The 23,998-nt window shown below is 48.3% G+C and overlaps 2 protein-coding genes across 3 annotated transcripts in view; one reads left to right on the top strand and one right to left on the bottom strand.

Annotated features, from left to right (window-relative positions):
- Positions 1-3,868: 3,868 nt before the first annotated feature.
- On the top strand, positions 3,869-6,996 carry HIGD1B (HIG1 hypoxia inducible domain family member 1B). 2 transcript variants are annotated; one of them, XM_033091006.1, is made up of 4 exons: positions 3,869-4,006; positions 4,818-4,968; positions 5,773-5,907; positions 6,522-6,996. In XM_033091006.1, the coding sequence occupies exons 2-4, from the start codon at positions 4,869-4,871 to the stop codon at positions 6,584-6,586; spliced, it is 300 nt and encodes a 99-aa protein (XP_032946897.1). In that variant the 5' UTR covers positions 3,869-4,006; positions 4,818-4,868; the 3' UTR covers positions 6,587-6,996. The 2 variants fall into 2 exon arrangements, with proteins under 2 accessions (XP_032946897.1, XP_032946896.1); XM_033091005.1 differs by lacking the exon at positions 3,869-4,006 and adding an exon at positions 4,241-4,724.
- A 121-nt stretch (positions 6,997-7,117) lies between these two features.
- Positions 7,118-23,998, bottom strand: part of EFTUD2 (elongation factor Tu GTP binding domain containing 2) — a 33,292-nt gene continuing 16,411 nt past the window's right edge. The window contains exons 11-28 of the mRNA XM_033091004.1: positions 22,465-22,589; positions 19,114-19,177; positions 18,612-18,702; positions 17,083-17,218; positions 15,378-15,505; positions 14,481-14,674; positions 13,461-13,572; positions 12,904-13,044; positions 11,949-12,050; positions 10,951-11,033; positions 10,395-10,481; positions 10,051-10,177; positions 9,769-9,856; positions 9,014-9,132; positions 8,800-8,894; positions 8,213-8,366; positions 7,924-8,031; positions 7,118-7,577 (exon numbers count right to left, since the gene is read on the bottom strand). Coding sequence (XP_032946895.1) covers positions 7,482-7,577; positions 7,924-8,031; positions 8,213-8,366; positions 8,800-8,894; positions 9,014-9,132; positions 9,769-9,856; positions 10,051-10,177; positions 10,395-10,481; positions 10,951-11,033; positions 11,949-12,050; positions 12,904-13,044; positions 13,461-13,572; positions 14,481-14,674; positions 15,378-15,505; positions 17,083-17,218; positions 18,612-18,702; positions 19,114-19,177; positions 22,465-22,589 — 2,050 coding nt within the window. The 3' untranslated portion in view covers positions 7,118-7,481. The remainder of the gene's footprint in view (positions 7,578-7,923; positions 8,032-8,212; positions 8,367-8,799; positions 8,895-9,013; positions 9,133-9,768; positions 9,857-10,050; positions 10,178-10,394; positions 10,482-10,950; positions 11,034-11,948; positions 12,051-12,903; positions 13,045-13,460; positions 13,573-14,480; positions 14,675-15,377; positions 15,506-17,082; positions 17,219-18,611; positions 18,703-19,113; positions 19,178-22,464; positions 22,590-23,998) is intronic.

Genomic DNA, 23,998 nt, shown 5'->3' on the forward strand with positions numbered 1-23,998 from the left:
GGAAAAGTCTGTGCAGGAGTTGCGATTGGGGAGAAACAAGTGGGAGATGAAGAGACCTGCTCTGGTACCCCCCACCAGGCGAGGACTTTCAGACATGCCCAGATACAGTGGGCTTGTGCAAGACCCACCATGCCTTGGCGAGAGGCAGTGGGGTAGGTGCACAGTCCTTGAATGACTGGAAGCCCTGGGTTCAGAAGTCTGCTCTGCCCAGCTGTTTGTACTCATTTACTCGTATTTCTAAGATGGTGTGAGAATGAGATGATGAAATATACATGAAATCACATTATTGTTGTTTGTTCATTGTCTGTTGTAAAGTGGTCTATAGTGGTTATCATTATTGGTTGGAGAGCTCAGCCCTTTACTTGCTGTGTGATCTGGCTAAATTACTTAAAACTCTCTGAGCCTTGGTTTTCTTATCTGTAAAATGGGGATAATGAGATCTACCTGTTGGGGCTGTTGTGAGGAATAAGTAAAACACCTGAAGTGCCTAAACCTTGTAGGCTCTCAAGACAGTAGTCCCTTCCCATAGTGTGCTTTAGAGAAAGCTGGGTATTTGGGTATTCAAAAGCATCCAACATAAGGACTTACCAGAACATTTCAAATCTCTGATCATCCATTCGTTGTCTGAGACAGAGGTCACTACCGGTGTCCTTTGCAGCTCAGGACTGTTCCTTCACCAGACCTGATTTTATAACATCAGCACCACTACAGTCTGATTCAGCCTTCTAATTACCATTACCACACTCTTAGAATCTTTTCACATACTATGTGAGCAGTCTCGCCAGTAAGATTAGTGGGTACCAAAAGCATTTTCCTAGCCCAGGCCGTGGCTCTTGGGGCTGTCCTTGGACAATTGCTGCAAGGTCCTTGGAACCCAGTGCCTGTTTTTAGAAGGAGGGGGTGTCACACCCTTCCCACCCCAGGCACCTCTAGAGGCTGCCTCAGCCTGGCCACGTCATCTGGAAACTTCCACTGCTCCTGCCTGGTTCCCTTACCCCATTCTTTGTTCCTCAAGTCCTTGACTTGAGGGAACTCATTACTACCGTGTTCCCCCGAAAATAAGACGTAATCGGAAAATAAGCCCTAGCATGATTTCTCAGGATGACATCCCCTGAACATAAGCCCTAATGCGTCTTTTGGAGCAAAAGTTACTCTAAGACCCGGTTTTATTTTCGGGGAAAAACGGTATGACCTCATGTTTCCTCCCCTGAGACTCCCCTAGCCCTTCAGCCTAGGCCCTTCCCGGTTCAATCCCAACTCGGAGCATCCTCTGTTCCTTCTGCAGTTCATTCTTCATCATCCCCTCACTCACAGCTTTCCTTAGCTCCAGGCAAAAGCTGCACGTCCCTCCCTTCCCCTGTCTGGTCACTCAGCTCCCTTGGGCTATATATAGCACAGCTGTGCCTTAGATTGTGTAGCGCTTCAAGTCTAGTCCCCATTTGCTCCCCTGAACACGATAGGGAGCCTGAAGCTTCCAGTTAGGGCGGTGGGGCTGGGGGGAAGCCCCGCAAGGGGTGGGGGGGAGGGGTTGGAGAAAGGTGTGCTGCATTGTGGGACACTCAGAACTCCGTAACCTTCCCATCTATCGTCAGGGACTTTCCACTTCTCCCCCTGCCTGCTAGCCGGTCCCTGCCACTTGCACACTCTGGAGGAAGAAGAGCAGGCCGTGTGCAGGGGAGTCAACACTCATTTTATGTAACCCGTGTGATGATCCTAGGGGTCGCTGCTTCCTTGTTTACAGACAACATAGACTCAAAGAGGTTGAGCCGCAGAAGACCAAGTATTTAGAGGCTGGTTGGTCAAGCAGCTAACTGATCCCAGGTCTGACTCTGGCCTATACTCTGGATCCACTACGCCTGTCAGCATTATTTCATTTAGAGCCCTAAGTTAGAATTTCTACTAGAGTGGCCTGATCTGGAAGAAAAGTTTTCGAAGCAAATTACTAATGTAAAAATGCTTAAATCGAAATAATTATTAAAGTCTTGGCATATTAACAAAAATGTTATCATAATTGTATCTTATCTGTTTACTAAAGCAGGACTCTCCAGAAATCTGTTCCTTAAAGCTTTAGTTACTGTGTATCCTCAGAAGTTTTTGAAACAAAAAGCAAATTTATTTTTTCTATTTCAGGACTTCCCCTCCATTTTGCAGTCATTCTCCCACTAGTCCAGAGTAGTGCGATTTGAGTTTAGGAAGAGCTAGAAGTGTGGGCCTTTTTCTCTCTGTCACTTGCTGTGTCCATTTAACCTGAGCCTCAGTTTTTCATCTGTGAAATGGAAAGAATAACAGTAATAGTACCTACTTCATAGTTACTGTGAGGATTAAATAAAACAATCTATTTAAAGCAATTAGCATACTTTTTGGTTCATAGGTGCTCAGGAAATCATAGCAACTATTATTTTCTCAGTTCTGGGCTGAGATGCTGTGGGAGTGTCAACATAATCTCAACAAGGAGATGTTGAACTTGACCCTCCATAGCGTGGTCGCTATTCTCCAAAGGGCTCGGAGTTGATCCTCATTCTTGCCCTGTCTCATCCAGACATTTACACCATGTGCCTCTGGACTACGCCATCCATCTCCTGAGAATTCAGGCCCCTGTTGGAACCAGGAGAGACAGCATGGGAAAGTGTGTGAATGACTCGGAAGAGAGTTCCCATGGACGCTGGGGATATGTGATGGCCCTGGGGATTTGCTGTGACCCTGGGTCTCTTCCTAGAGCAGTGAGTGCTGGGGAGAGAAAAGAGAGACATCAGCTGCTGGACAAATTTCCAGTGCTGAAAAGCCCCTTTAGGACACACGGGCTTGAGTAATCAAGGGAAGAAACAAAGGCCTGGGATGGAGTGGGACTCACCAGAGGACGTCCCAATCTTTCTCCATTTGCTTAACAAGAAGGTACTTTTTCTTCCCCTAATCAAGGGTACCATGATGGATTAGCATTCCTAAACTTCAATATCCATCCAGAGAGGGTTTCAGCTTGGCCAGCCTCCTGGAAAGCAGGTTAGGAGTACAAACTTTGGAGCCAGCCAGACCTGGGTTCAGATCATGACACTGCATTTACTAGCTAGCATGTTTCCCTGAAAATAAGACCTAGCTGGACAATCAGCTCTACTGCGTCTTTTGGAGCAAAAATTAATATAAGACCCAGTATTATATTATATTATTATGTTATTATTATATTAAAATAAGACCGGGTCTTATATTAACTTTTGCTCCAAAGACACATTAGAGCTGATTGTCCGGCTAGGTCTTGTTTTCAGGGAAACAGGGTGTGTAGCCCTGGATAAGTCATTTAGCCTTTCGGAAGGTCAGTTCCCTTGTCTATGAACAAACTGCTACTTACCATACAGAATAGTTGAGAGGTTTGAAATGTACCTAGAACAGAATAAGCACTAATGCTGGTCATTGTCATCTCTAACCTGAGTGAGCATCACCCCCCAGGCCCTATAAAGAGCTCTGGAAAGGTGAGGGAAGTCCCACTTGTCTCAAAGTCCTGGACAGATCTCCTTGGTCCGGAAAGCATCCTTAGAGGGATCAGACCAAGACCAACGAGCCTGCCTCCCACAATTGGAGCATTTTATTTACATCCCACAGTGTTCATAAGAGGATTTGAGGCAGTATAACTTGAGGGAGAACCCAGCCTCTCCACCCATCCTTGCCTCTATATTCCCATCTCAGTTCTTCATGTTAAGTCCACCTCTGATGCAGCCACTTACGCATATGTCCATAGGAATTAAAAGCTTGAGTCTAGTTAAGGGCTCCCTTCCATTTGGTCTTTCATTGCTCTCGAGAGCCTGGAGCCCAGCCTGAAACCCAGCGGATGGGGGGTTAAGACTGATGCCCAATCTCCTCCCCTCTCCATTCCTGACTTCAAAGTCTCCATAAAGCCTGACACTGCTTCCCTGACCCCATAGTGGCAGCTCCATCATCAGCTCTTGGCCGGTTCAAACCAGCAGACGCTGAGCCCTGGCCCGGCTGCTCACAGTCCACTTGCTAGCCATCTCCTGGGGTAAGCAGCAGCGTGCTGAGGACCTGTGGGGCCTACAGTCCCTACTCCTCCAGGATAGAGGGGCAACTAGGAATAGAACTTGCTTCAAGCAGGGAGTTTGTCTCATGGGTAGACTTAGATAGAAGGCAGCCCACAGGCAGAACCCCTCGTTTAAGGACAAGGACTCGGGGACTCTATCAAGTTTGTGAGCAGAGCAGACATTTACAGGAGTAGAACAATAGTGGTCACCAGCCCAGGGATGGAGGCAGGGGGTTGGTATTTGCAAAGAACCTGGCAAGAGATGGACCTGGAAATGGGAGTTCAGGGACCAGAATTTGTCCCGTTACTATACACAAATCCATGTCCGATTATTTGAATCTCTGGCTTTGGGGATTGGGTAACCATGCTGTCACCGTCTGGGATGGCTCTGGATCCCTGGGGCCAGATCCCACTCTGTAGTTCCCTCAGGAACAACTGGCACAAACTCAAGGCCAGTGGGGGGTCCCAAGGCTCAAGGCCTTTTCCTCATCTGTGGATTTTTCCAGCTGCTTTTCTTGGCCCAAGGATGACACCCATAGGGATACAGATGAGGGAGGCGGAAGCAGAGAAAACAGTGAAGACAGAATGAGTTGGGAAAGAGGCTGATGTTAGGAAGAGATGCAGAAATGGCGCTAGTGGTCCAGCCATCTGAGACAGGACACCTGGGGCATCTTTTCAAGTAGCAGCTGTGTTGGGCATGGTAAGAGGGTCTTAGGTCTTAGCATGCAACTTCCTCCTTTCCACCTCAAACGGAGGAGCACTGGCGTTCTGACTGTGGGGTGTCTCCTCCTAGGACTGGGCTGAAGCCTAGGAGCCCCAGCTGCTCACATCTGGAGGCAGGATCATGTCTACTAACAAAGGCTGGTGGGTGCCACCTGAAGGTGAGGACAGCGTGTCTGCCAAGTTCCTGAGGAAGAGCAGGGAGTCTCCGCTGGTGCCTATAGGTGAGCGGGAAAGGAAGGAATGGGGGGCAGGGAGGGGCCTTCTCTCAGAGAACGTCTCCTACTGTGTTTCCCCGAAAATAAGACCTAGCCGGACAATCAGCTCTAATGCGTCTTTTGGAGCAAAAATTAATGTAAGACCCAGTCTTATTTACCATAAAACCTGGTCTTACGTAATATAAGACCCGGTCTTATATTCATTTTTGCTCCAAAAGATGCATTAGAGCTTATTATCTGGCTAGGTCTTATTTTCGGGGAAACAGGGTAGTCCTTTCAAAGAAGGAAGCAGAGAACTCAAGTGGTCCTACCTACTGAACAAGCAACAGCTAGAATAGTGAACCAACAGCAGAGGTGCCAGGGATAAAAGGCCAGTGCCTTACAATGAAATGAGGGAGTCTGGATGGGTGGAGGTGGCAGCCAAGAGCGCACGGGATATGGAGAAATGAAGGGCACTGACAGTCAGGAGGGGAAAGGGTCCTCCAGGGCTTCCTTCCTCAAGGCCCTGGGAAAGCAGGAAAATAGCTGTACCAGGATGTTGGGGGAGCCAGCGTTGGTTGGAGAAGGGCCCAGAGCAGAGTTAATGGGGGTGGGGGAGTCATGATGATGGACTATTTGTACATGGGGGAGGGGAGTCATTGGAGGGAGGCAGCCACTTTGAAAACGCCATCTAGAGGAACGCCCCCCTCACTGAAGCTGCCCCAAAGCAGCTGTTTACCCAGATGCCCAGCCTGTCTAGTGAGATCTCTCTCATCTGGAGAATGATGTGCTTGGTGGATGAGGCCCAGGGGTCATGTGCTCTGAATACAGGCCTAGGAGGCTGCCTGGTGCTGGCAGCATACAGGATTTACCGGCTGAAGGCTCGTGGTTCCACCAAGATGTCCATACACCTGATTCATACCCGAGTGGCAGCGCAGGCCTGTGCTGTGGGTGCAATCATGCTAGGTGAGTAGCTTGGTGGGGGTCACACGAGAATGAGGGCTGTGAATCCTGACAGTTAAGGGACCAAGATTTCAGTGCCTGTTCCCTATACAAGGCTCCATATCAAGTCCTTGGTACTGAGATGTTATCAGGGTTCCCTGTTTAATCTCCTGCCCCAGGCCTTTGGGGACTGTGTGCAGTCCCTTTTGGGGACGGCAAACTGTTTCACGACAGTTTGTCTGAGAGGAGAGAAAAACCATGCAGTAAAACATATGTTCAATTTCTCTTCCACTCTCGAACAGGAGGCAGAAAGCTACTCACTAGCCGTGTGCCCATGGACAGACGTTTCTCTGTAACACGATCACCACACCTGGCTTGCCTCTATCACAGGCTGCCATGAGGTTTCACAGATAGAAATGCACACGAAATGCTTTGTGAACTGTCAAACGGGCTGTTTCCTCAGGTGTTTGTAGCAGCTGTTGAGCCTTAGGGCAGAGAGATGAACAGGGAAGCTGGAGACTGGCTGGAGACAGACCCCTGGGGCTCTGCAGTTGTCATTCCTCTCTGGGACACCTGGGAGTCTGAGGATGGGTGAAGCATTCAATGCCAAGGGGTGTGTTTCCTTCTCCCTCACATAGGTGCTGTGTATACAATGTACAGAGACTACATCAAGAGAACGGCACAGGATGCTGGAGAGAAGTAGGGTTCCTACAGCTCGGGGCAGTCAGACCCTCTCACAGCGATGCCTGCCATGTTCCTAATAAAGGAGTTTTGTGGAAAATCGGTCAGTCTGTTCTTCACTTGGGGGAGAGCAGAGTAAGGGATTGGTAGTGGCTGGTGGGGGACTTAGAGCAAAGGGTTGGAAATCACTTTGGGGCAAGAGAGACTCTCAGGAGGCAGACGGGGAAGTGCAGTAGACCTCGGATCCCAGCAACCCAAGAACTCCCAAGCCAGCTCAGATCCCACCCAGAGAAGCCTGGTAGGGGACAGGACGCCAGTGGGGAGTGGGGGCAGTGAAGAGGCCTCCGTGCTCATGGGAACACTGAATGAAGAGGCAGGCGTTCCTCCCACCACAGGCTGTGTCCCTGGGGACCCAGGCAGGAAGGCGGTGCAGCTGGGAGCAGAGGCAGTGATGCCTCACGGGAGACGACATGCATTCAGAACCCAAGTACCAGGACTCCACTGTTCTGGAGGAAAGGGGCGGACGATGGGATGAAAGGAACAGAGCAAGGCAGAGGTCAGAATGTTCTGGTCCCTTATAAACCATGTCTAAGGTCAAACTTGTTAAAAAAAAAATTCCACGTAAATTCTGAGGACAGGGCCCGTGGGGGTTAAACACTTTCATCCCCGTCTCCTTCCCTGAGCCAAAGCTCCTCTCTGTTCCCTGGAATGGGGCCAGACAGAGGCCACTGGAGGGACCGGGAGGCCAAATGCGCTCCCTCACTGGGCTCTGGGTTGGAGGCTCTTGGGCCTCCAAGATGGTCACAGCGGCTCTTGGGCACTCTCCGACAACATGGAGTCCAAGTCACATTAGCTCCGAGCTTCCAGTCCGGGCGCAGCCCACCGCAGGGCGCAGGAGCTGCTAGCAGTCCCGGCACTCACATGGGGTAATTGAGCACGACATCCTGCTTGGCGAGCTCCAGCAACATAGGATCATCGAAGAACTTGCTGATGCTCACGTCTTCACTCAGGCCCTACAGAGAGCGTGGGGGCAAATGCAAGAATGAGCCCTATGTGGTGGCTGACTGAGCCGGGGGCCGGCTGAGACCTGTGCTTGAGCGGGGGGGCTGCTGGGGGTGGAGTGTCCACAGAGCTGTTTCAGGAGCCCTGCCGTCAGGATGCTGTCACTGGGGAGCAGGCCCTCCCTCCCCGACCATATTGGGCCCCAGGTCTGGTGGCCTGAGGCCCGTACAGACTGCATCTCTGTACACTGTACACTAAATTGCTCTTAGTCTTTGTGGGAAGGGTCCAAAAGGAAGAAAGGAAGACAGAGAAAACTCCTGGGGTGCAGGGGTGGCGATGGGCCTGAGGGACACACACCTTCCGCCGCCGGGTTTTGATCATGAATTCACGGGCCAGGTGAGGCGCTGGCTGTGGCTCCAAGGGGCGAATGACAATGCTCTTGTCCAGAGGATCACCAGGAACGATCTGAAAGGCAAAGGGGTCTCAGACGGTCCCGGCAGACCACCAGGGCCTGTGGGCCTGGCAGCAGGCCTCTTCTCGAGGAGGCTGGAAAGGTCAGTCAGGATTTGAAAGGAGAACAGCTCAAAAGGGACTGGCCTTGTACAGGTGGGGGGGCCAACTTGGCCAGCCTGCACCACTTTCTCACCTGCCAGTGGTGGAAGACAGACAAGGAAAAGGCCTGCCCCTGGGTGTGGGTCCGCAGATCCGTCTCAAAGCCAAAAGAGTCGATAGCTGGGATGAAAGCTTTGATGGTGTAGAGAGGGGAGCCTGGGATGGGTGCGTCCTGAGTCACGTGGCCCCTGAGACAGATCAACAGAGGCTGAGTCCCTAGCCCCACAGAGGCCAAAAGCAGAGAAGCAATCGTCCTCAAATACACCCCAACCCAGAATTACCAACAAAGAGAAAATCACCATGAACGCACTACAGAAGGCAGAAAGGGTGGGGCTATCAACGTAATTCCCTGTGGAGGTCAGAGGGGCAGTGACCTGTGGGCCAGAGTGGATGGGAACACTGCTGGACAAGGTTTTACAGATATTCCCCCCACTGACACGCTGAAGTACTCTCCCCAGGAGCTCTCTGAGGAGGGGTGATCAAGAAGGAATCTCAAATTTTAATCCGTAGGAAAGCTGGGGATTTCCTCATTCCTGTTCCCACTTCCTTCTGAAAAATTAGCTCCTTAGGTTTCAGGAGTAGAGAGGGTGGCAAGGCCCAGTGACTTCCTGCTCTGCTCACCTGCGCCTGGCCAGGACAGTATAAACAGCAGAGACACAATCTGCAGGGGCCTGCACCTCCACGAAGTAGTAAGGTTCCATCAGACGAGGGGTGGCCTGCAACAGCAGCAAGAAAGTGTTCTTTGGCTTAGGGAGGGCTGAGGACCGAGAGCCTGCTAAAGGGGAGGGGCTGGGCCCACCTAACGCCCTGGAGCAGCACAACCCCACTCACTTACCATGAGGAAGGCAGAATAGACGACTCTCCTGGCCGTCGGGATGATTTGGCCCCCGCCCCGGTGCAGGGGCTCCTGGGCAACCACTGCGTCTAGGATCTTAAACTTGACATTTCGAATCACTGAAAGGGAGATGGGGCAGCTGACTCAGGAGTGGCTGGGTGCTAACAGAAGCCCACGGGCAGAGCAGCAAGGGGCCTCTGGTAGCCCTAAAGCTGTCTTGTGGCCACAAAAGGTAGGGTACACAATTGCCCTACAGATGGGTGTTCTGATAGGATACCCAAGGCCTGTAGCAAAGAGGTCAGAAGTTTAGCATGTTTATAGTGTTTGTTTCAGGCCATGCTCAGACATCATAAAGCTTCCCTAGAAGTTTACGTGCTTCTTCGGCAGACATTTAATTGTTTTTGGATGTAGAGTAAGATACAGGAATTGCACATTTGTGTCCACTAAGTCCAATGCTGGTCTATAACCCACTCCAATCCCATCTTCCTCTTGACACACCCCTGAAAACACATTTCTTCTCAGAAATGAGGAACAAATGTCAAACTAGAAATGACTTCACTTCCAGGATATACTAAGTGGTAGCAACAGTATAGGGAGGGGGAAGGGCGGAAGCCAGTCTAGGACATGGGATGGCTCTGTGTGCCCCAAGCTTCTCCTGCCAGGTCTCAAAGATGACCCTACCCCACCTCATACACCTGGGCGCAAGGCCCCTCCTAGAGAACTAAGGTAGCAAAGGCGGAGAAACATAGACTTACATTCATCACAGAGGGGTCCCTCCCTGGTTCCCCACTGGAAACCTTGAACGATGCTGTCCTTCACAGAGCCGAGAAGAGCCTTGTCCACCTGCATGAAACACAGGGCCCTTTAGCAGTGCCCCTGAATCGCAGTTTAGAGGGAGGAGAGGGCCGGTACCCTGGTCAGAGGATGACCTTCTTCACCAGAAGATACAAAATACTTTCAGGGGAAAAAGAACACTTGGCAGTTTCTTCCACCTGAGCGAAGAGACCACCACATGGCTCCTGTGAGTTCTGCCGTACCTCAGAGGGCAGGGTATCGTCCACCAGGATGTTGGGGCCAGTGGCATCAGGGCCAAAAGCCCAGATGGAACGAGCAGCCAGCAGATCCCAATCGTACTTGGTCTGGAAGAACTCTCCCAGCTTCTTCCTGGGGGAAGGAGGAGACAACGGCCGCTCAGCCAGCTCTGTGACCGCTGGCTCCAGGGGCCTAGGACCCTGCCTTGCCGGAGGACAGTCACCTCAGCCCACCTACACTGTGCCCAGGATAACAGCAAAGCGGGACACAAACTCAATGCCCAGGACGTGTGGTATTAGAGGCCGCGCAGGTCAACGGTGGCACCTGTCTTCCTCAGCCTCGTCCTCACCTGTTCCACGTGATCTGGACCACCTCGTTCTCGATGTCCTCGGCAAGGCCCTTCTCAAGAGGCTCAGCAATCATGGTGATCTTGTTTCTAGTTAAACAGGAAATGAGTAATGAGGCGGTTGAGCAGGACTAGCGTTAAGGGCCATTCCTAAGAAAAGGGTGACGAAGGGAACAGCTAAGGTGGTGACATCAGTGAAAGCCACAGAGGCAGCGTAGAGCCCAAAGGGCTTAGCATATTCTGTCTTCTTTCATTTGAATCTACAACTCTTTTAAAAAGTAGGGGGTGGAGCAACATTTTAAGATGGTCACATTGTATAGAGACGCGAAGTGGTAATTGTGAAAGCCATCCCGGCACAGAGTCTTACAGAAAAGAGTTCCGTAGCATCACATCCAAAGGCATAACGGATCAGAGGCCTGGGCTAGAACTCAAGCAGCCTAAGCACCCCCATCCTAAGACTTTGAGGTTTCTATTTCCATAGTATTTGTGATGGTGGTGGAGCTGGTGGGGAGGGAAGAGTGTCCCGTCAGTCCCAAGGACACTATGACCCCCAGCTTACTTCTTATTGGGCGTCTCAGCAAAGCACTTCAGGGAGGATGTTTCCACCACAGTCTCACAGAAGGTGACGACGGGGTCGGCCACCTGGGAAACCAGATAAATTATTAGACAAGGTCTAGTTTTGTTGGAAGGATAACCTTGTGCCAAAGGGAATTCTGAGGGCCCTTAACACCACCTCGGTGAGACCCCGTCTTAATGAGCAGCAGTGACGAGCATAATAGCAGGCCAATAGTCTGGACCATCACTAAGAAGCCCGAGAAAACGTAAGTGTAGTGTAGCATTTATATTCCGGAGCCAAGAGGATGTGGGGATCCAATTCGGGCCTAAATTACAGCCCCCCAAGTCTTTCAGCATCTGTTTAGCCGTCCTACCACCATTCACTGAGTAACTCCCGGGGTCTGTCAGTGCTGGTACTAGAGACTGACTGACGAATGCCTGTTCTGTTCTCAACCTGTGATTTCTGGGTACCACTGCTCCTCCCTGACCCCCCACTTGGCTTGCTCCCAGGAAACCAAGCGCCTTCTATAGCCCAGTCTAAATGGGGGAACTTGAGGGTACCCATCCCTATCACCACAGGGCCTTGGAGAAAATGTGTGTCTCAACTGGGAGACTGAAGCCATGGGGAACGTCAAGACTTGACAATTAATCCAGGAGAACCAGGACCCACTCTCTCCTTGAAACCATCTGTGAGTCCTACCCACCACAGATGGCCTAACTATTTTTTTAAACAAATGACCAAGAATAACGTTGGCTTGGGAGCCTTGACTTCAAACGTATGACGTTGAGAATAACTCTGCAGAAGGGGGCAAACCAGATCTCAAATCCCTTCTCATGTAGGGAGCAACAGATCATGCTTTTCCCAAACAGATCTCCTCTCCTAGTGCACCTCCCTTGGAACTTCCAGGGGAATCAAGAGTTTGGTTGCTTGTAAAATCAGTCTGGAGCTATGAACCAAGCTCCTGGTCAGGCAGGTGCTCAAGAAAGGGGCCACCGCCTTACCTTGATGTCTATCTCCGAGTACATCTTCCGCAAATCATGCATCACACAGTCCAGGTAGAGTTCCCCAGTACCCAGAATCACGTGCTCACCAGACTCCTCTACCTGAAACACAACAGCCCTGGCAGTCACAGCCTGGACTCTCTGTGCCAGCAACAGAACCAAGGCTAAAAGCCAAGAGGAGGTACCCAAACCCACTCCCAGAAATAGCCACTGCCCAGTGTCAATTCCAGCCTCTTCAAGAAGGATCAGTGGGGAGCAGCAACCTATGAATCAGTCCTCAAGACTTCTGATCACTGAGCACAGCGCTACTGGGCGTAAGGTCACCAATTTACTGTTTCCCCGAAAATAAGACCTAGCTGGCAATCAGCTTTAATGTGTCTTTTGGAGCAAAAATTAATATAAGACCCGGTCTTATTGTACTATAACATAAAACAGAGTCTAATGTAACATAATATATAACATATAATATACAATATAACATAATATAATATGTTATATTTTAATTTTTGCTCCAAAAGATGCGTTAGAGCTGATTGTCCGGCTACATCTTATTTTCGGGGAAACACTGTAATTCCCATCTCAGCCATTCAGCGAAAGGCCTGACCTCCGTCTGTGGCCATAAGCTGACCCTTCAGCCCTGGCTAACTACTCAGAAAGCTATGTTGGTGGGTTGAAGAGTGCAGGAGGGTCAGACTAACTCACTTTTCCTTCTATATTTTCTGGAAATCAATTCAAAGTGTATTCAAAGAACACCTCTTTCCTACTAGACCTACTTGTGGAAGATGTACATACACGTTTGCCCTCCTGCCCCTGGGTCTCATCCTGCCTTCAAATGACATTGACAGATAGGGATTAACTCCTGATAGAGACACCTGAAGGACGCGAAGCAGTAGGCAGCATAGACCACTTAGCTGGGGCAAGCAGGGCTTGGCAGAGGGGCAGGCCTCAGGCCTACCTTGGTGGTGAGGGATGGATAGCTCTTGTTGACCTTGCGCAGACCGTCCAGCATCTTGGGCAGCTCTGAGGGGTTGACTGGCTCCACAGCAATCTTGATAACAGATGTGGTGTTGAACTTCAAGGGCCGGAAAATCTGAGCCTGAGATCCAAAACGCAGAGGAGTGAGGGCATCTGGCCTGAGCAGGCACAGAAGGTACAGAGGTAAGAGAGGAGCTAAGGACCCACTTCAAAGATTATTCTCCAATCAGGAGCCACGGGGCTGTTTGGAGGCAATCTGAAGGGCCATTTATTCCCGTGTATTTTGGCAGAACAAGAGAGAGAGGAGGGAAAGAATAAAAGGAACTCCTTCTAATTCCCAGCACCTGAACTGAGCACAGGGAGACTTCAGCAGGGGCAGATCTAGAAGGCTGAGCCTGTGCCGAAGCCTGGAACCAGGAAGCAGCAGTGATCCGGGCTGGGCCCCTGCAAGTTCTGCTGCTTGTTGCTCACGTGGGCCGTGGTTCCCTGTGACCCTCTAGCTTCAGCCAGTCCAGTTGTCTTTTGAGAAACTCTTACCTCCTCATTGCCTCGGGGTTCAGTTATGGTCGCCGTCTTCACTATTGGTTGATCGACACCTTCAATCAGAACCCAGTTGCCAGCGGGAACACGGTTCACCTCAATGTGGTACCTGGAGCAACCACCAAGAAGCAGCAATGAAACGGGGGCGGAGTATTCATTCCATAAAAATGTACTCAGCGCCTGCTGTATGCCAGGCTCGGAGCCAGGAGCAGGGGGTGAGCCAAAGAGATACATTCTAGCAGGGGAGGGATGCAATAAACAAACAATCCTGTAACTACATAAATGTGTAGTTACAAACTCATGAGAGGAAAGTGCCAGGTGTTATAAGAGAACAAGACAGGAAAATCTAATTCTAGTTGAGTGATGGTGGTAAGCAAGCTGATGCCAAAGGTGAAGAATGTAAGGAGAAGCCAAAAGCACCACAGAAGACACCGCAACTCTCCTAGCTCTTCATTTTCTCCTGCTTTCCAGTGAATGGGGTGGATTTGGAGGGAATGGGCAGTCGGCGAGGTACGGCAGCCACGTCAGGAACATGACTGCCCCCGTTCTGAGATGCCAAACTTACGAGCTGACAAGCAGCCCAGAGGCCCAAGCCAAGTTTGATTCTGCAGATGCGGCTGCTACAAGGGATCCAACAAAGTCTCCTCTCGTGGTTAAAGAATAGTCAGTGGGGGTTAGGAAACAATTTCTTCTGGGAAGAAACATAAAGGTTATGACTTAAGGAACACAGAAAAGGAAGAGGGGATTAAGATGAGTAAAAACAGAAATGCTGCTATAAAAGTCCATCCAAGCCATCCAAACGCAAAGGCAGGCTCTTGGCATTATCCCAACAGTAGCTGCTTTAGTCCTAGCAACACTGGGTAGTAAGAACTAGAAGTCAACAGATCTGCTGAGGGCGGGCCATCTTAGCTCCTATTGGAGGGAGCAGGCAGCTACTGTGTTTCCAGGAAAGACCACCCCTTGGGGCAGTTCCAGCAGAGGCCAGGGCAGGCCCCTGGAGGCTCTGGTTGACAGTACCTGGCCACGGAGATCCAAAGGCGGCCCACAGTGCATATCTGGGAGTCTTCCTCATCCTCAAGGGTGTAGTTCTCCCCCAGCACCTTCACAGGCTGCCCAGCATGGATGGTGCCACTTAGCACCCGGCCAAAGGCATGAAATTGAACTCCATCATCTGTGCTGTACATCTTGGTAGTATGGCACATCAGGGGGCCCTGGGGAGGGGACAGAGTGCAGCCTCAACCACACATATTCTCTCGGTAAGTGTCACTGTCTCCACTTGCTGTGACAGCAATGACATGAGCTCTATGAGGAGGCAGCTCAGACCTAGAGGAAGACGTGGCAATCTCCTGGGAAAATTCCAGCCCCATTCTCCCCGCTGATTCGTTAATCAATGTCAAAGGCATAGCAAAAAAACTCTTCCTTTTTTCTGGGGGGACGAAGGCAATAGGGAAGAGAAGCAGGTTTGGGAGGGCAGACTGGCATAGTTAACTTGGAAGATTACAAGACTAACTTGCCCCAGATTTCCTCCGAAGATGTCACTCACAACTCTCAACTGTCGAGAAATGAGACTGCCTAGGGAAAGGTTGGGCAAGAATTTGTAAAAGCTGGGACTGACTAGATTAGCAACCATTTGTTAAACCTTTATCTGTCAGGCACCATCTAAAACACTACAATAACACTTTCGTACTCTTACTTAATTCTCTTAACAACCACACACCTATTAGTAATTCTCAGTTCATAGACCAAGACCTTTAGACTCAGAAAGACTGAACAATGTTCCCAAGATCGTACCACTGGGAGCGGTACCATCAGGGTTTGAATTCAGGTCCATCTGACTAAGCTCATGGGAGGGCTGTGCCCCCACCACACACAGGAGGGAAAGCATCAGAGAACGTGAGGGCCACGGTCTCTTACGTCGGGGTCACAGTCGCTCATGGCCTCGCCGAGGTCGGAGTCCACACCGCCAGTGTAGGTGTGCTCAATCTTGGGCTTGGCGCCCACCTTTGGAGACGGGATATGCTGCACACACATGTCCACAAAGCCTGTGGAGGAACAGAAAGCCATTACACCCTCACAGGGGGAAGGGAGTGGTGAGTTACTCATCCACTCACAATGGTCAGAAAGCTAAAAGTGAGAGGACCTTCTGCTCCAAAAGCTATGATATTTATGATTCCAGGGGGAAGTAACACCATTTCCTGAGAATATGCTGCTAAAAGGCTGGAGTCACACTGATACCAAGAAGAAGAAGAAGCAGGTCTCAGTGGTTCCTTGGAACTCAGCTGACAAAAATTTTCAAGTATCTCTATCAATCCATGACCTTTTATTGAATATAAGCATTTAGTGAGCACTTACACGAAACTAAGTAAGTACTTCATCTCTTGTTTCTAGATCTACTTAGAACAATCCCCGAATTGACTTCCCCTTTGGCAAACACTGCATTCGTTTCTATTCAATAAGTTATGTTGTTTTTCTAACAGCCAATAAGCCATACAAAAGAGCACCTCCATTAGTACCTTGGAGCAGGCATATCTGCTTTTAGTGGTACCTTCCATGTCAGACTGATGGCCAGCCCAGAATGAACTACTACAATTATGCTCTTGGAGATTCAGACACCTAAATCCCACTAGACTCAGAATCAAGAGACTGCCGAAGGAGCCCTTCGCCATCACTTTTTCCACTCCCCTATTTTACAGATGAGAAATTAGAGTCACACAAGAATTAGGTGGCTGGGGGGTGGCCAGATGGCTCAGTTGGTTAGAGCGTGAGCTCTGAACAACAGGGTTACTGGTTCGATTCCCACGTGGGCCAGTGAGCTGCACCCTCCACAACTAGACTGAAGACAACAAGCTGCCACTGAGCTTCCAGAGGTGCGCTGGATGACTCAGTTGGTTAAGAGTGCGAGCTCTCAATAACAAGGTTGCCGGTTCAATTCCCACATGGGATGGTGCGCTGTGCCCCCTGCAACTAAAGATTGAAAACGGCGACTTGACTTGGAGCTGAGCTGCGCCCTCCACAACTAGATTGAAGGACAACGACTTGGAGATGATGGGCCCTGGAGAAACACACTGTTCCCCAATAAAAAAAAATTAAAAAATATATTAAAAAATTAAGTGGCTGGCCCAGGGTCAACCCACGGACACAAAGGCCAGGATCAGAACAGGATCAAGACTCTGGTCGTTTCTCAACCACGCCAGGGCTCATTCTACTATATCACCTGCGTTCTGTGTAACTAAAATACAGGAGAGAGGAGCTCTACGGAAGAGTCTACAACATGTCTCCCAAGTCCTAGCCTGGTGCTTTCCCCACTACTTCACATTACCCACCAGTCCACCTTCCTGACTGGCCCCTGGCAAAAATACCAGAACCTCAGAATCTGCTTCACCATCTCTTTTATTTGCATCCTCCTCCTGGTTAATTGCTTTTGTTTCCCAAGACAGAATTCTTGGTACCATCCGCTGAGGAAAGGAGCTGGGAAAAAACCCAGGAGCTCTGTATTCCAACCTGCAGTTGATTTAAAAGGGCCTCGGATCTCTGAACGACACTGTGGAGTAAAGTTCCACGTGACACGTGGCAGGACATAAGGATGGTGGCGTTTAAGGGGCCATGAGCTCTTTATTACCTGTGAACTCGCCGAAGAACTTTTTGCAGACCAGCCTGAGCAGCGGGCGGATGTTCAGCTTCAGCTCCTCCTTGGTCAGGTGGATGCCAAGCTCATCCAGGGTCCTCGGGAGGCTGGTGTCCACATCACCCACAACCTGTGACAGGACCAAACATCATGTCAGCTGTCGTGGTAGCCCCACAGTGGTGCTGCAGGGGAGGACGAGGGAAGGCCAATAGACACTTTGAAGAGTCACTGCACTAGGTTTTCACCTATGGGGAGAGCTTTTGGCAAGGACAACTATTTGGTTTCAGGGAAGTCTTTGGGACCCACCCTTCCAACCAACCCTGGCTTGGTTAAATGCCCACATTAGCTAATAAACCTGGCACTCTCAGACGGATTGCTGTCAGTGCTGCCCCCTGGTGTCTGAAGAGCAGCATCTCATCCCAGTCAGGAAATCCCTTATGCTTCCCTATTTAGAGACTTCTCTGATTTAGAGGATCACTGCACTGGAAGGAACCAAAAAAGGTCACCTAGCAGTCCATCCACTGTCAGGGCAGGGCCAAGCTAAATCATCCTCAGCAGACTCAAGGTCTCTACTGAGACAGATTCTATAAATTTCTTTTATTAATCCATTCCATTCTGACACAAGATACTAAGTATTTTTCAGCACTAATAAATTTTAATCATGTTATTTTGTCTTGTTGCTATGTTTTATTATTTTGTCAGTTGGAATGGCCACACACATTTTGTGTATGTGCATGTATTCACTGTGTGCAATGCTTATTAAACACGTGCAAATTTTATAACTGCCTTAGGAGAAAAATCTGTATGAAAATTCCTATACAACATTACCCTTTTAGGTAGCACAAAGTCATACAAATGCAACATTATACTCTTTTCTTTGGAGCATCCCCACGTTTAACTATATCCTTGCCACTGTCTGATGTATCCTGTTCTAGCTGACAAACATCAAATACATATGTGCCCAGAACAGTCTTTACCACCAAGCTCATACAGCCATTCTTTAAATAGCTGCAAAATACATTTTATGGAAGGTATCATAATTCATTTAATCAGATTCTGACTGATGAACATTTAACTTATTTCCAGGTTTTTTTTTCTTTTCCTACTGTTATAAATGACGCTATAACAAATATATATATATGTACACATACATACACACATATGTATATGAGAGACACAGACAGAGGAGAGAGGGAGAGGGAGACAGAGAGACGAGGACTTTGACAATTATATCTAAGTTAAATCTCCATAACTGAAATTATTAGTTTTCAAGTGTCACATTCTTTTGAACAGTCAAAATCTTTGCACTAAATTTCTTTAGCTTGTGCCTTTTTCCTTCTTTCACACATCTCCCCTTTATTCTGAATTCAACAGCACTTAGAGGACTGTAGTGTCGTAGTTCCAGAAGACAGGTGACCAATCATCCTCCTACTTACAAAACTGAGCAGTTTAGAGGAGGGCGAAGTCCAAGTCCACCTTGTGCTCAGAAGGGCAGACCTGAACCAGGTGGCCGACACACTCACCTGAGCGAGGATCTTATAAAGGGGCTCCAAGATAAACTCGACGAAGCTCCTCTGGGAGCTACTGTTTGGGGCCTTTTTGGTGAACTTTCGCCTAAAGAGGAAAAAGAAAAGTCATGGGTGATCCAGGAGGGAGAAGGCCCTGTCATTGACCTCCAGGGGCTATTTCCTAAGTTCTGAATCTGAGCAGGGTCAAAGGGAAGGAATGTGTGCATGAGATCATAAAATTTCCAGAGATTCCTGAGAGGGAATATGGTTATGACTCTCGTGGAGGCCTGAACTAGCTGGAAAGGCCCCAAGAGAAACAGCCTCTCACCCCGTTAGAGCTCGTGATGCCAGCTCACTTAGAGGAGGAAAGATGGTAGCCCACGTTTAGAGTTCCGAAGTTTAATACCTACTAAGAGAAATGTAGGTTTTAAAATTCGGAACTCTTTTTCTGTCTGTCCTCACTTAACTGGGAAAACAGATCACCCCTCTAAAGAGTCACTTCCCACACCCTACTTACGTCTTGGGATTGAAGTAGATGTCACCCCAGAGTCTTTTAGCAAATTCCTGGTAGTTAATGTCACCTATAAGAAAAGCCATACAATTACAATTAGCTAGCAAAGTGTTTTTCGAAATTCCCTTTCAGGTGCCACAAGTGGTTTGTAGCTGAGGAATTCTAGCACCTTCCTTTCCAAGGTCCAGAAATTTCCTTCTACCCAGGCAGTCAGACAGACACAGAGCCACCGGGAAGGATAAGACTGGCCCAAAGTTGAGAAGACTCTGCTGGAGCCAAAATGAGCACCCACGCAGCACTCCATCTCCAGCAAGCACAGGACTGAGCCACGACAAGGGTATAGTTTTCTTTCCTTTTATGGAACAGACTCAATTGCCTCTATGCTATCCTGTGTCCGCACCTAAAGCCCTTCCCTTCCGGAAGTGGAGCTTAATGGTTCCCTCATTCTTTCCCGATCCACAGAAGTTCTACTCTGCTGCCACTGTGGGTAACCTCACAGCTGTGTCGTCATGCTAATGCTCTGATTAGTTCTCAGCCTCCAGAAGGCAGATCCCTAGTCCTCCGGGGAGAAAACACCCAAAGCCAACCTTTGTCTCCTCTTTTACCGATTAATATTTTTAGTTTGACTGCAAATGCTAATCCTGGTCAGACTGAACCAAGCAACTGCGGCTTTTGGAATTCAAGATCTTCTAAGTCAAGAGCTCCTACGACATTCAGTTAGATTTCTGGTATCACCAACTCGCTCGTGGATGTTTCTAACCAGATGTCAGACTGTTCTCTCTTACTCAAGATGGCATAAAGGGAATTCCTCACCTTTTTCCTAAAGCCACATTTCCCTTCAGACTTTTCTCTTTCAGAGAGGTTACCATTGGCACGTCATCCAAGCTCCAAATCTTTTTGTTCCCCACTTTGTTAATTACCGAATTCTTCCCTTCTTTCCGACATTATCAGTTACTGAAACTCCCTCTTCTGTGAACCACCGTGTCTTTCACATACCTCTATTACTGCACTTAACATATGTTATATGTTGTATGTTGGCTGAGCTGCTTGAGGAGTCACAAAAACTTGGCCTAGCGCATAAGAGAAGTTCAATAAATGCTGACTGAAAGAATGAGTGAACATCTCTCCAATTCATTTCCTCCTCCTCAATCTCACGAATTAATCCGATATTCACAATCCTGTAGCTGAATATTGACAAAAATGTCTCAACAGGTGTCCCTTCCAGCATCCTTTCCTGTCTCGGGTCTATCTTCCATCAGCTCTGCACAAGTCACCCCGCCCCAGTTTTTAATGGCTCCTAACTTCCTACAGAAAAAGTCTCAATTCCTTAACCTGGTATTCCAAACTCTCCTTATGTGGTTCCAACCTCGCCTGCCAGCAGTTTTACGCAAACGCTTCTCCTTGGTGAAACAGTCCCCTATTATGGAACAGGCCATGGGCTAACACCACGTGCCTCCGTGGCTTCTCTCCCAACCCTGTGAGTGTGGAATTCCTGGCTCCCTACTCGTCACTTGTCTAAGCCCTATGTCCTTCATGCAGCTCCCTGATGCGAGGCCCCAGGACTCTCCCCTCTGAATTCCTTCAGCTCTCCCTGCCTACAGCAGGTACCTGGCACTCAGCCCACACGACCTTACATTCCATCACTCTGTGGGATTCTGTGTACCCACTGGATGAAATTTCTAGATGTCAGAGATTATTCATCCTGCTTTGTTGTATGCCTAGAAAGAGGACATGGTATTAATTTTGGCAGTATGGTGTGATAGAAAAAGCACCGAAGTGGATTCCAGTCCCAACTCCATCAGTAACTCTGGGGCCGTTTTCCCATAAAATGAAGGGGGAAAACTCAATGACCTCTGGTGTTCCTTCTAGTGCTGACTTTCTAGAAGTCCATACACGGCTTTTCATGAAAATGATGTTGGAGCCCACAGATCGCTCCTTCGGAAACTAACAGTGGGTTCAAAGGATGAGCAATAATCTCTCCTGAGTCTCTGGACCATTTTCAATCAGAAAACTGAGTCATCAATACATTACAATTATAGAAATGATCTTGGATTTTGCTTTACATGCTGATATAAAAAACACTGAAACATATATAAGTGGAACTCTGTTCAGATGAATTTAATTTACTGTCCATCTATCCTTTTTTTTTTTTTAATTTAAAGAACCATCTGGAAACAACCAAAACATGTCTAATGATGAGAAAATGGTTAAGTTATAGTATATCTATCTATACAGTGAACCAATGGGCAGTTACATAATTTTTATAAATAAATTTTAATAAAACAGGCAAATTCTTGTGATCTAATGTTGAGTGAATGTTTATATTGTGTTAGCGTATATTTTATATATGTATATAAAATATGAACGCGTTTATGTAAAACACTAAACAGAGAAAGAAGGAACTATTAACAAAATGCTTGCGATAGTTATGATAATGAAGTTATGGCTGACTTTTGTTCTCTTGACTAGATTTTACTGTATTTTCCACTTTTCGACAATGAGCATGCGGTAATTATGTATGCATGCATTTTAAAAAAGACCAAGTTTTCTTTGCCCATTTTTTTCCACAAGAGCAAACACGTCCACACTGAGTGTGAGGCAGGCAGCTGACTGGCGGGAACTTCTGTTCCTGGAGCTCCCCAGCCTGCCAGCTGTGAGACCTCTCACGGAGCCTGTCCTCTCAGCTCTAAAAACGAGGTGGTCATGACCCCTTTCGGGAAGTACAGTATTTGATACACGTGACACTCAGGAAACGGTTCCTATTGGAGTCTGAGGAAAATGGGGAGGTACAGCAGTGCAGAGGGGTGTGGGAGCCTCTTAAGATGGCTTCGAAGCTGGTTCCAGGGCTCTGGAGTCAAAGCTCCAGGGACCTGTAAAATCCTTCAGCTGGGCATCCCAGCGGAGGCTCATTCACGCTGACTGCACATCCAACACAAGTTCTCAAGCATGCCTACAAAATTTCTATGTGCCTTGATATGGCTGGACAGACAGTTAGAAGCACTACTAGTGAGGAGGGAGGGTCCATCTTTGAGGAAGAGATCTGAAGGGGCTCTGCGAGCATGGATAATCTCTTTCTGACAAAATCGGTCTCAATCGAGGGGAAAGTCTTATTCCTAAAATGAGCTCTTTCTTCATCCTTTTCTTCCCAGTCACCTTTATTTTTCCATTGTTTAGAAACCACTTAGCTTGAAGAAAGGGTTTAGGGTCCAAAAAGAGCCCCAAATGTGACAGCAACAGTTGACAAAGTGCTCCTTCCAACTGGGATTCTGGCCTGAAGCCAATTTCCAAACCTTTCAGCAGGAAAGGCACCCATGCCTCTGGGGAAGCTGGCGAGACAGACTGCCAGCCAGCGCTTACCAAAGGTGTCAGCATAGATCTTGGCAAAGGAGCCCAGCGTGAAGCAGATGCTGTACTGGGAGCTGGAGAAGCAGACGTTGCCCAGGAGTGGGGACAGGATCAGGTTCTCATCAGTGGAATACATGCTGAAACAGAGACAGTTGTGAGCGCACAGCCAGGCTGACACACCGGCAAGGGGAAAGGGCAGGGATTCAGTCTCACAGCCTCTCTCCAGCCCTTGCCCTCAGACAGGGCTTAAATGATACAGTCAGCTTTGCCAACAGCCTGGTCCAAGAAAGGCACACGATAGAATTGTTCCCTAACTCCCAGTTAACAAGCTCATTTCCCAGAACTGGGAACACTGCACAATCTTCGAGAAGTTAACTGCACCAGACAGACAAGGGGAAACTTGGAGGGCAGAGACAAAGGTCTTGGAATACGGGAAGTGAATCTAATGGGAGCAGAGAGGAATACACTCTGGAGAAAACTCACTTTTACAAATACAAACAGGCGTAAACACCAGTCTGAATGAATGAATGAAGAAAATAAAAAGCAACTTTGCTCCCACTCCCACCACCCTATTCTTCTTTATCTGTTTTGTTTGGTTTTGTTTTACAAATTTGTGTTACATTGTGTCTTAAAAGCCATGCAGAAGCCAGAGCACCCCAAGTTCACTAACATTTACAAGAAAACCAGTTGTACACAGGGGTCAAATCCACACCCCTAGCTTTACTGATACATTGTTTTATGGAATTTCTTCATTTAGCAATAAGAGTGCTGGTTTATAAAGAGCAGTCCCCTACCTCATTCTACCCTCCTCCCAAGTTATGCTCTCCAGAGGCAACTGCTTTCAACTCTTCTAAAGCTGCTTTTAGAGCCTTTACCTCCACATTTCTAAATAATATGTTTGTTACTATTTTTTGTTTAGAGGTTGACATATGATTTTGTGACTTCCTATTTTGGCAGAACAGGATTTAGCCCTATTTCAAAGAAGGACTTTTAAAAGAAGCCCTTTTAAAAGAAGTTCATCTTTTCATATTTTGGACTCCTGATGCTATACTGTGCTCTAGTCATTCTCAGCCCTTGCAGAGACAGGGAGGAGATACCCCTGCTGAGAATCAGTGCTGCAAACTGGAGCAGCTCCTAAATGTAAATCTGTCTCTGGCCATAAAGGTACCGTCCCCAACCCTCACCTGGAGTGGTGTTCTCCCAGTAGGACGTCCTCCTCCCAGGCCCTTGGAGGGGCCTCAAGAAGTCACCCAGATAAAACTGTCTTGAAGACATATTTAACTTATTCTTCAAAGACACCTTGATACAGTATTCTAAAGTCTCCCAGCTCATACTTATTAATATAAGCCCTTGTAAATCCCTCTGTAAAGCAGCTCTACCCACAGAAACGACAGCCAACAGTCCCTTCATTTACTGAGTCTGCGCTAATAAGATAGCAGCTAGCATTATTCACCCATCAGTTACTGTTTGCTAAGCACTGTGCTAAGTATGTTACATCACATACCTATTTAATTTCTCATAACATCTCACTGGGCAATTACTACAG

Source organism: Rhinolophus ferrumequinum, chromosome 21 (genome assembly GCF_004115265.2).
Source record: "Rhinolophus ferrumequinum isolate MPI-CBG mRhiFer1 chromosome 21, mRhiFer1_v1.p, whole genome shotgun sequence".
Lineage (NCBI taxonomy): Eukaryota > Metazoa > Chordata > Mammalia > Chiroptera > Rhinolophidae > Rhinolophus > Rhinolophus ferrumequinum.